The 12459-nt window shown below is 34.9% G+C and overlaps 1 protein-coding gene across 3 annotated transcripts in view; it reads right to left on the minus strand.

Moving 5' to 3' along the window:
• LOC145268855 (ATP-dependent RNA helicase A-like) overlaps nt 1-12459 on the minus strand; it is a 109555-nt gene that overhangs the window by 37065 nt on the left and 60031 nt on the right. For all 3 annotated transcript variants that reach the window (XM_080124535.1, XM_080124534.1, XM_080124536.1), the window contains 3 exons: nt 11046-11144; nt 8843-8957; nt 5226-5320 (listed from right to left, as the gene is read on the minus strand). In XM_080124535.1, the coding sequence (XP_079980661.1) occupies nt 5226-5320; nt 8843-8957; nt 11046-11144 (309 nt within the window). The remainder of the gene's footprint in view (nt 1-5225; nt 5321-8842; nt 8958-11045; nt 11145-12459) is intronic.

Raw genomic sequence — 12459 nt, forward strand, 5'->3', positions numbered from 1 at the left:
AGTTTTGTATGTTGGGTTTTCGGGGTGGGTTTGTAGTTTTGTTGCGTATTGTAACGCTAGTTTTTTCCATCTTAAGTGCAGGGGTAGTTCTTGGGCTTCTACATGAAGGCTTTCCATTGGAGAAGTTCGGTAGGCTCCCAGGCTGAGTCTTAAACTTTGATTCTGTATTGTTAGTAGTTTGTTTTTGTAGGATTTGTAAGTAGAGCTGTATATGGCACAACCATAATCCAGTTTGGATCTGATATGTGAGCGATATATTTTGAGCATTGTAGCTTGATCTGCTCCCCAATCTAGTTTTGATACTATTTTTAAGATATTTATTGCTTTTAAGCATTTTTGTTTTAATTTGTTAATGTGCTCCTTGAAGTTTAGTTTGTTGTCTAAAATGATCCCTAGAAATTTGGTGTGTTGTACTACTGGTATTGGTTGTCCATCTAGTTTGAGCTGTGGGTCAAGGTGGTATTTTCGTTTCCTACAAAAGTGGATACATGTGGTTTTGCTTTTGGACATTTTAAATCCATTTTGGTTAACCCAAAGGTCTATTTTGTTAAGGCAATGTTGCATTTGTCTTTCAATAGTTGGCATATTTGGTGATGAGTAAGTTATTGAAAAGTCATCAACAAATAGTGTTTTTTCGAATCCCATGTTAACATTTTCGATTATACTGTTGATTTTAATTAGAAAAAGGGTGGCAGATAGTACGCTACCCTGTGGTACCCCTGTTTCTTGTGTGTGTTGATCTGATGTTGTATTTCCTAAGCATACTTTAAATGTTCTGTGGGATAGGAATTCTTGGATAAATTTTGCTAGGTTTCCTCTGATTCCCATATTATGAATATCTTTCAAGATTCCATATCTCCACGTGGTGTCATACGCCTTTTCAATATCAAAAAAGATTGAGACCACGTGGTGGTTTCTTATTAGACCGTTACGAATATATGTTTCTAGCCGAATAAGTTGGTCATTAGTACCTTGATTTTGTCTAAATCCACTTTGGTGCGTAGAAATGAGGTTATATTTTTCTAAATGCCACATTAGTCTTGTATTGACCATCCTTTCTGTTGTTTTGCATATACAGCTTGTTAAGGCGATAGGACGATAATTGGTAGGGTTGGAGTGATCTTTTCCTGCTTTAGGAATTGGGATGATATTGGAGTCGAGCCAGTGTTTTGGAAAATTGTTAGTCCACCATATTTTGTTAATTATCTGTAAGAGAATGTTGAGAGATGTGTCTGGCATGTGTTTTAGAAATTGATAGTGGATGTCGTCTGGACCAGTAGCTGTATCTTTACTTTTATGAATTGCATTTTTTAGTTCTGTTATAGTGAAAGAGGTGTTATAGTATTCTTTGTTATTGGATGTGAAATTGAGTTTTTCTTTTTCTGCGTTGTTTTTGTATTTTTGGAATTTGGGGGAGTAGTGGTTGGATGATGAGTTTTGGCTGAATTCATTTGCGATTATGTTTGCTATTTCTTTTTTGTCTATAGTTTGTCTACCATTTGGTGTATTTATATTATTTATTGGTGTTCCAAGTTTTTTTCCAGTTATTTTTCTTATTATTTCCCATGTTTTTTTTGATGGCGTGTTGTTGTTCAATTTGGAAATATAGTTTTGCCAGGTTTCTTTTTTGCTTTTTTTTATAATATAGCGTGCTTTTGCTCGTGCTTGTAGGTATTTTTGAAGGTTGGGTTTTGTAGGATGTTGTTTGAAGTGTTTTAGCATTTTTTTCCTGTTGGTTATTGCTTGCTTACATTCTATTGTGAACCATGGCGTTGATTTTGGGTGTGGTTTGGTGGAAGATTTTGGGATTGTCTTGGTTGCTATTTCGTTTAGTGTATTGGTGAAAGCTAACATAGGATCTGGTTTGTTAACTATTTCTTGATTAATTAGATTTGTGCAAAGTTTGCTAAATTCAGTCCAGTTAGCTTTATTAATTTGCCATTTTGGTTTTGATTCTTCTGTTGTAGGTTCTTGGGTTTTGAGAAAAATTGGGAAGTGATCGCTGCCACACTGGTCGTTATGTACCTCCCATTGGAAGTCCATAAATATTGTGGGGGAGCATAGTGTTAGGTCGATAGCTGATGTCGTTCCTGTGCCTGGGTGAAGGTATGTGTGTGTTTTGTCATTAAATATAGTTACTTCGGGTGATTCCAGTAATGATTCAATGGTTTTCCCATTTTGATTAATATTCTCACTTCCCCACATTTTGTTATGGGCGTTGAAGTCCCCCATTAATATAAAAGGTATGGGGAGTTGTGTTATAAGATCTTCAATTTCGGTTTTGTTTAGTTTATGTTTAGGTGGAATGTATATTGAACAAATGGTTATTGGTCGGTGAAGTGTAACTTTAATTGCTATTGTTTGAAGGTTTGTTTGGAGTTGTAATTTTATATGTGGTATCTGTTTTTTTATTATAATTGAAGTGCCACCTGTGGGTCGATTATCTGCTTGTGATCTGTTTGTTTGATTGTAGATGTGGTATCCTTTGAAGTTGATGGTGTCCGTTTCTTTTAGAAGAGTTTCCTGTAGGCCGATTATGCTGGGGTCATATTGTGCTATTATATGTTTGATTTCTTCGTAGTTTGGTTTTATGCCTCTGCAGTTCCACTGTATGATGTTTTTATTCATTTCCATAAGTTCGTTTAATTATTAATTTTTTTTCCTTTTTTTTTTCTGTTTGGTTTTTGTTTAGGTTTTTATATCTATTATTCTATTGGTTTGTTGTGTTTTGAGTGGTTTTTGCTTTGTGTTTACTTGAACTGCTTGGTTCCTCAGTCTCCATTTTCTCTTCCTGATCAGTTCTGTTTTTGGAGCTAGATTTTTTCCTGTGACTCTCGATTTCAATCAATTCAAATTTGTTTTCATTTTCGATTAATATTGTCTCTGTTTTTTGTTTACTTTGATTTTTGGAAAGAGGATTTGTGTTTTCCCGTTCTGTTTCCATCTTTCCAGATATTGTGTTTTTATCTTCTGCTTTTGTCCTTGTACGTGATTTGGATCTTTCACGGTTTATTTGTGGTTTTTGCTGTTCGGGTTCTTTTTTGCTCTTTGGGACTTGTTTTAGGTCATTTGACTGAGTTTTCAAAGATACTGATATTTGTTTCTTGTTTTCGTTTTGGTTAGTTTTTAAAGTTTCAATTAAATTTTTGAGTTCGGAGATTAGTTTAAGTAGGTCTTGGTTTTGGGTTGTTTGGTTTGAAGTTTTTGTAATGTCTGCGTAAGTGTTTATTTTTTCTCGAGAGCTTGCTATTTTCCTTGCTTCAGGAAAGGGCACATTTTGTTTGTATTTTATTTCGGCTATTTCTTTTTCTTTTGTGTAGATTTTGCATATTTTAGAGTATGCTGGGTGTCTTTCTTGGCAATTTGGGCATTTTGTTTCGTTTGGGCATTCACTTTCAGTATGGTTAGGTTCTTTTAAGCCACATTTTCCACATACTTTCTGTCCTTTGCATGCTTCTCTGCTATGTCCATATTTATGACACTTATAACATCTCAGAGGGGCTGGTATATATTGTTCTACTTTTTCTATTGTGTATCCGATTTTTATTTCTTTGGGAATTTTTGGTGTATTGAAAGTTAGTATGTAGGTTTTTGTAGGTATGGTTTGACCATTCCTTTTTATGTTTATTCGGACGTGATCGATTACTCCCTGTTTTCTTAGGGCATTTTCTATTTCTTCTGCTGTAGCCAAGCTTAATTCATGGCTTTTTATAACACCTTTTGATGTGTTTAGTCTTTCGTGAGCATAACTTTTGCATTTATAGATATGGAATTTTTCCATCTCTAAGATGTTTTTTGCGTCTTTATAGTTGTCGACTGTGACAAGTAGATTGCCATTTTTCATTTTTTTTGCTGTTTTTGGGTTGCTGTTTTGAGACAGAATTTTTTCGATTAGGAATGGAGATAGATCGCTGATCTTTTTTCCTTCCAAGGTTTCGATTACTATGAATCTTGGATATTTTTCTTTATCAATTATTTCATAGTTATATTCTTGTTCACTGTCTGAGCTGGTTACGTCAGAGTGGGTTCTTTTCGATTTTGTAGTATTTTTTTGATTTCTGGGTTTTTTGTTTGGGTTTATTATATCCATAGAAGTTTGTTTAGATTTTCATCTCTCTTGCTCCCCACCCTCCTCGGAGCCCGAAATTGGGAGATGTAAGGGGGGAAACCCATTCGCCCTTTCATCCCAGGGATACAAAAGAGATATACTCAATTGATTGAGTTTGTTCCATCATTTCCTGTTTCCTCCTTTAGTTTCTTCTTTCCCAGTTTGATAGAAACGTTCGTTAGGGAGCAGTTGTGTGGTTTTTGTCTCATCAATTGATTGGCCCTTGCCATCGCCTTCTAACACTTAACTGGTTTGTCTATGTTTATAGTAATGAAATGTATTATCTTTGGATTAAGTTTTTTTTTTTTTTTTTAAATTTTATTTAGATGTTATAATTGACATTTTCAGTGTAAGTGTTAGGGCTTGACATGACTAGCCGATTGGTTGGATCGGGCCTCTCCAACCGCCCGTCTAGCCTAGTACAAGGCCAAAGTAGAGTGTTGCTACAGGTACCTTTATTTTCCCTAGGCATCGGTTGCTCAGCCACCAGGATCCTTTTCCTAGGCATCACGGGTTGCCACCCACGGCCAACAGGTAGCCCCGTTGAGGGGCTTTTACCCTCTGCAGGGGGAACAGTCGGCATATTCTAATGCCCTGCCGACAGGGTCAACCGGGAAGTAGAGAAGGAAAAAAGGAGGGGGGAAGGGGAGGGGGCTGTTGTTTTTATTTTGTTTTTGTAGAACATAATTAAGTTTTACAAAAGAGAATAGAAAACAAAAACAGAAATCGATGTAGGTGCGTTTCGTCTCAGGAAGCCAATAGGCAGCCTGATCTGGTAGCACCAGGGAAGAGAGAGAGAGAGAGAGAGAGAGAGAGAGAGAGAGAGAGAGAAGTTTATGTGCATTTTTTTTACTTGTATATTTTGTTGGCCATGCACTTGGGCTATGCTATAAAATGTAACAAATTTATAAATAACATGTGTAATTTGCATATGTGCTTTTTTTGGCTACTGCTGCTAATATCCTCGCAAGCCAGCTATCTAACCGTTCCTGTAGATATTTTCCCACCTGCACATCTTCTAAAATAAAACAACCAATTTCCTTCCAGAATAATGCAGAGTGACCCTGCCAATAGTTTATAAAGAAGTATGTGTGGGTTTTCTTCTTTGAAAACTTACTTTCACAATTCCTTCTGGGGTTGGCTCAAAGACTTTCTTTTGATCTTCTCTCAGCATCTGAGCATCAAGTGGAAGAATTCGGTAGTTTGAAACACCTGCAGAAGCACAGAAAATCATAAAGATCACAAGAAAAACTCATATCATTGAGCACATTCAAATAAATTAAATAATACCAATAATTCTTTAAAACATTTAGATATAGATTAGCTATTTACAATGTTGTCTTTGTGAAATGTTGCAAGCAGCCTTCAGAATTTGTGAATTAAGAGCTATCTCTTTCACTATCAGAAAGGAGGGTATATAACAGCTATGTTAGGAGTGCAATACTGTATAGAGGTGAATGACAGAGCAATGATCAGAATACGCAATGTCAGGTTAGATCAGTCCTGAAGGATCAGCTCTGATACCTTGTTAGAGAGGTTGAATGTACAGGATGGAATGAAAAGACTAAATGATTTTTTTTTTTTACACAGGCATCACCACATTATCAAGACCAAGAGGCCACTCAAGGATAAGGGTTAAAGAGTGTACAGTAGAAATTGGACAATATAGTAATCATTAGTAATGAAAATTCGGTAAATTTGATAACTTATATGGAACGGCTCAACAAGAACTTATTTACGTTAGACTTGAACACAACCATATTGTAGTCAGCCGAAAAGCAGGAAAACGGAAGACAATTCCACAGGCGTGCAGTTCTAAGAAAGAAGCTTTGTTCATGGAATTTACGTTTAGGATTAGGCACCAACCTAATATTTTCTATAACTTTTAGTGTACACAAATATTTTTTAATAACAAAAGGGGTAACTCTTTGATAAAAAAAATCATTTCCTTATTTTTAGTACAGATAATGACAGAAAAGCAGACCCCCTGCCCTCTCTGATATAATTTGTGCCAGATTACGGTCAAAGAATGATTTTTTTAAATTTTAGATATACATCTAGTGCAACGCTGATCAAGTAAAATAAAAACTTTGAGGAGGTTTGTTTGAAGTGATTTGGCAAGGGGCTGGCCCAGTTATCGCTTGCTGAAGTTGGATAAATGCTGAAAAGAAAGGTGTAGACACACCAGACAAAAATAAACGGTAAAATATTAAATTAAACAATAATAAAGAAAAGTTTTTGCAAAACTAATTGTGCTTGCAGCTTTAAAAAGTCAAACTATAATAAAAAAAAAAAAGTTCTTTATTGTCTAAGAAAATAGAAGTCTCTCATTTCAGTTCAGATTGAACTTAAGGGAGAGAAGTTTCTTTACTTGAAGAATACGGAGATTTTTGTCCGTATTCAGCCTGTCAAAATTGGGTGTTTGTTGATTGGTAAAGAAGAACTGTCTTGGCCAATCAAAGCCCAGAAACATGGCATCCTTGTGCCTGTTTTACAAGTATTTCAATGTCAAGTGCTCTAACAAACTCCAAGCACTAGTACTCCCTCAACGACAATAGCCCGACAAGCAACAAAATTCCACCTTTATACTGTAGAGATTCCTAGATATTGTAAAGCCTTTTACTTTAATAATTTTTTCTCCTTGGATTGCTGTATTTTGGAATTCCCTCCCAAGCTCCTGCTTCCCTGACTGTACTAACATACAGAAGTTCAAGTGTAATGTGAACAGACATCTCACTGCTCAACTCCCTACATAGTATTCCTGCAAATCTGGCTCCAAATACTGTAGAACTCCAGAATATGGCATTAATCCATTCCAGGGTTGGGATCGTAAGGTGAAATCGCCGTACGGCGGGGCCTAAGCAAAATTTTACAAAGTACATATTAAAAATAAGTAACAAAATACAGTAAAGTATATAATACACATGTATATAATCAAATAATATAAATAACACTGTAATGCGGGGCAAATACCATAACCAAGGTCCAGAAAAACATTGTATTCCACATCGTAACCTGAAAAAAAAATGTATTCTAGAGCCACCGTATCCAAGGGTTTTATTGTAGTAGCCCCTCATAAATAAGTGGCTATGTACCTTGGTTTTTTTTTTGGTTTTTTTATTCAATTTTCGACCTAAACAAAGCACAGTGCCACTTTGAATTAGGGGGCTACTATCGGGGACATAAGTTGCAGGGGTATTTATGAAGGAAGATGAGTGGCAAGATGTCTGTCTACATTACACTTGAACTTCTGCATGTCAGTACAGTTGGGAAAGCAGAATCAGGGAGGGAATTCTAAAGTCTAGCAGTTCTGGGGAAGAAACTATATTTAAAAAAAAAAAAAAAAAAAAAAAGAAAAAAAGGCCTTTTTTTAGAATATGACAAGAGGAGAACCCCCCCCCCTTTTTTTTTAAAGTAAATATTTCCTAAAGTTTTCCTATTGTTTATAGCTGTCATTTTTCATTAGCATGTTTGCATACAAAAACACTCAAACTTTTACAAAACGAAACTTAAACAACAGAACAAGTGAAACATGCATGGTCCCCTGTGAATGCACAGTGAACGAGACATAAAAAATGACTAAGACAAAAAACACAGAAAGACAAAAAACATAGAAAGACAAAAAACACAGAAAGACAAAAAAAAAACACAGAAAAAACAGAAAAAACACAGAAAAGACAGAAAAAAGACAAAAATATGAAAACGGAAAAAAAAAAACAGGAAAAGAAAAAAAACACAGAAAAGACAACAAAACACAGAAAAGACAGTAAAAAAGACAAAAAGAGAAAAAAAAGACAAAGAGAAAAAAAGACAAAAAGAGAAAAAAAGACAAAAAGAGAAAAAAAGACAAAAAGAGAAAAAAAGACAAAAATATGAAAAAGAAAAAAAAACAGAAAAAGAAAAAGAGAAAAAAAGAAAAAAAGTGAACGAGACATAAAAAATGACTAAGTTCAGCATTTGCACCCCCCCCGCCCATTTAGCCCCAAAGGGACATCAAATCCTGGTGAAAATGAACATGGTGCAGTTTTAGGCCTTGACATATGTAAATTTGAGTTCTGCACCATGCAAAAAAAAAAAAAAAAAAAAGAAATGATTAACACATCATTTGCCCCCCCCTCACTCCCATTTAGCCCCAAAAGTCCCCAAAGCCTTAACATATTTAAATTTGAGTTCAGCACCATGCAAAACTACTAAATAGACATACACAGAAAATTTTGGACAAATATGGTAAAATAGTCCCAAAAATGGAGTCTTTTTATTAGCCCTAAAAGAGCCCCTGGGGCACACCCAAGAATTATCGCGAAGTATAGACAAGCAAAATTATATAGAAATCAGTTAGTTACAACTTTTCAGAAAGTTTTATAAAAATCCAAGGCATCAATTTTTTTTAAGAAGCCCAAAAGTGTCACTTTTAGCCGTTTTAACCCGAAAGGCACTCCTGGGAGGGGAGGGGGGGGTACACAACCAGAGTTTTCCCGGAAAATCTGCTTTGTTACTTTTTTACTCATATCATGTTTAATGTTTGTGCAAAATTTCAAAAAATTCTAAGGCGTAGTTATTGAGAAAAGTGTGGACAGACGAACAGACAAGGGTGAATTTACAGGTCTACCATACCCTCCTTTTGTCAGGGGGACCAAAAAAAAAAAATAAATGAATAAAAGAAAGAATGGAATTATTTTTTTTAATTTAAAAAAAAATATTTCAAAATATTTAAACAAAAAATTTGGCACTTACACAATTTTTTTGACTTTTCTAAATGTTTCTGAAGAGCAAAGATTAAATAGCAGACGGGCAAAACGATGAGGATGGCACCAGGGATATTCAGGCGCCGGATGTATAGCAACAATGCCTACAAAAGGAGAGAGAAAATCAGCATAAAAAAATAAAATATCAAAAAGGTATTAACCTCAAAAAAGGGTTCCATCCATCTATCCAGCACGGCCACAGCTGAGATTGAACTCACTACACAAGTTTGTAGTGTAATTCAAATTTTGTCGGTAGCTGAATACTTGATGTTTCGCCAGGGCAATCAAGGGTATTTTTTATCGTGACGCCATCACTAGATGGGTTGCCTACCACGGCTTAAGAGAGGTCCATCTTTTTTTTTTTTTTTTACATAGGCATCACCACTTATCAAGATGCAGAGGCCACTCGAGGATAAGGGTTAAAGAGTGTACAGCAGTCAATTGGACAATATAGTTATCGTTAGTAATGGAAATTCGGAAAAATTGTTAACTCAAGTGGAATGGTTCATCAAGAACTTGTTTACATTGGACTTGAAGACAACCGCATTGTAGTCAGCTGGAAAACAGGAAAACGGAAGACAGTTTCACTCAAGAGAAGGATAGACTGCGCCAGTTTCTCAACCGGGTATTTTACCTCATGGTATATACTGTACCTCAAAAAAAAGGGGTCGATATACCACTAAATAGAGAAATCTGTGGATGGAGGATTCTTCACGTAAACACTGTGTTTTATTATCGGCAACAAGTATATATATATCGAGAAATAACAAAAGTTGATTTTTAGAAATTAAAAAGGCTGAAAAACACCATTTGACGACTGGCTGTAGTTTTTTTTTTTTTTTTTTTTTTTTTTTTTTATTCAATTTTCACCCCAAACAAGGCACAGTGCCACTTTGAAGCAGGGGGCTACTATTAGGGACTTAATTAGCGGGGTCATTATGAAGGGAGAAGAGTAGAAAGATGTTTGTTAACATTACACTTGAACTTCTGCATATCATTGCAGTTGGGAAAGCAGAATCCCGGAAGGGAGTTCCAAAGACCCGCAGTTCTGGGGAAGAAACTATTGGAGTAAAAGGCTTTCTTGCACCTAGGGATCTCCACTGTAAAGGGATGAGACTTAGTAGCTTGTCGGGTTTGTCGGGGGTAGTTACGTCGGGGAGGTACAAGTGTTTGCAGTTCGTCAGAGCATTCACCATTAAAGTATTTGTAGAACAGGCAGAGGGATGCAACATCTTGTCGATGGGACAGAGGTTGAAGCCTAGATGACAGTTCAGGACCTATCAGGTTGGCGACTCTCTTTTGAACCCTGTCCAGGAGCGAGAGACAAGCAGCAGATGCACCAGCCCAGATGTGACAACAGTACTCCATACATGGGCAAATGGTTGCCTTATAGAGGTATAGGATACTGTCAGGCGTAAGTAGTTTTCTAGCACGGTAGAGGGAGCCAACCTTCCTTGCAGCAGCCTTGGCAATGCTCTCAATGTATCTATTCCAGTTCATATTCCCTGTAAACGTTAGGCCGAGGAGTTTAAAAGAAGTACTTTCTGTAGTAAATATATGACACCTATTTAAAAATTAAAATATTTCAGATTTTCATGGAATTTGATCCATAGTCATTAGACACCAATAAAGTAAGGTTATCTAAATTTCAATTTCTTTTTAAGACAATTAATTAGAAAGAAAAAATTTAATTAGAAAATAAAACATAAAAAATAAAAATTAGAAAGAAAAAAAGTAAAAATTAAAACATAAGAAAAAAATTAAAAATTTAAAAGAAAAAAATGTAAAAAAAGAAAAAATTTTAAATTTAAAAGAAAAAAAACATAAAAAATAAAAATTTCAAAGAAAAAAATGTAAAAAATAAAAATTTCAAAGAAAAAAATGTAAAAAATAAAAATTTAAAAGAAAAAAATATAAAAAATAAAAATTTAAAAGAAAAAATAAAGAAAAAAAAAGTAAAAAATAAAAATTTAAAAGAAAAATAGTAAAAAATAAAAATTTAAAAGAAAAAAATGTAAAAAATAAAAATTTAAAAGAAAAAATAAAGAAAAAAAAAGTAAAAAATAAAAATTTAAAAGAAAAATAGTAAAAAATAAAAATTAGAAACAAAAAATAGTAAAAAATAAAAATTAGAAACAAAAAACATAAAAAATAAAAATAGAAATGGCGTGAAAGGATAATACTGATCTTACTTCAATCAAGTCAAACGATATTTCTTCTTCATTTATCATCGCCATAGCCTGCTTCGTTGCGTCCAAATAATCACCAGACACCAGCAAATTGCAATTCTCCTGAAATAAAAACACTGAAAGTAAGTACCTGTATGTGTGTGTGTGTGTACAGCGGGGTCGATAAAATAATTAAATAATAATGATTAGAGATGTTAGATACACACCGGGCAACACCAGGTGGAAAGCAATTGTTTAGTTATCTTATTATCTATCGATCTATCTAATTATCTATCTATCTAGCAGAGTAAACAACAGAGATTGAATCATGGGAAACAATAAGCTGAGCAAGCATACAGAAAGGGTCATGTTGTGACATGTATCAAATTTAGTTGACTGATCAGTTTGCACCGGAAGTATCCAAATGGGGACTGGACATGACATGAATCGTTAAGTTAAGTTTAGTGAGTTGGGTTTGAGACACCGAAGAAGCAAGACTGGTTAAACAGGTTTCCCCATAAGGGGGCGATGGTTTCAAATGGATGCAGAGAAACGCTGCAAGTTTGAGATCATCAATTTCACTCCATGCTGCTCAAGACGAAATGTCTGGGAGTGAAATAAACAGATATATAAAAACATACATCGTCCATCGTCTTTTGTCTGTCTTGTTATAGCAGGATCCAGCTCCCCCAAGACGTTGGCGAATCCCTCAGGCAGCGGCCTTAAGACAGAAGGTCCCACAGCAACAGCTATGTTGTTATAAATGTACTGTGAATTATATGTAATACACACACATCCACACCCACTAGACGAATCATGGGCCGTTAAAACATTAAAGGATCTGAGAAGAACAGTCCGTTAAATAAAGAGACAGATAACACAGGTGTTATAACAGAGAGACCCGTGAAAATCCCACAGTCGAAACCATCATCTGTTGTATCGTTGTGAAATTGTGCTTTAAACAGAAACATTAATTTGGAACATTCCTCTGTCACATCAAAGAACCTACTGTTGATTTTATATGTTAAGCCTTTCGGCTTGTGTGGTAATAAAACTTACCAAATGCACGTGTGATGTTAACTTTGATCAAAATCACCCGTTGCTTCTTTCATCTGATTATTTAGATTATTTATATTTATCAAAGACATTCCGACACAAAACCTGTCTAAGAATACTGCCAGGCACATAAAGTACTTTCGCATAAAATTTTATAAAAATCAACAGCCGTTTTTGAGTCCATAGGGAATGAACACACAAAGTTCCTTTTATATAATAGTAGATATTTTCTCCTCTTTCCGGTCTCTACATTTATTAAATACTTATATACTTATTATGTAGATATAACAAATACTGACCCAATGGGTCATAGATGGCTTCATAATCTATAAATATAAAAGCGAAAATGTATGCATGTATGTATGTATGTGTGTTCGCTTTT

The sequence above is a fragment of the Euprymna scolopes genome, chromosome 44 (assembly GCF_053919585.1).
Source record: "Euprymna scolopes isolate OS-2025 chromosome 44, ASM5391958v1, whole genome shotgun sequence".
NCBI lineage: Eukaryota > Metazoa > Mollusca > Cephalopoda > Sepiida > Sepiolidae > Euprymna > Euprymna scolopes.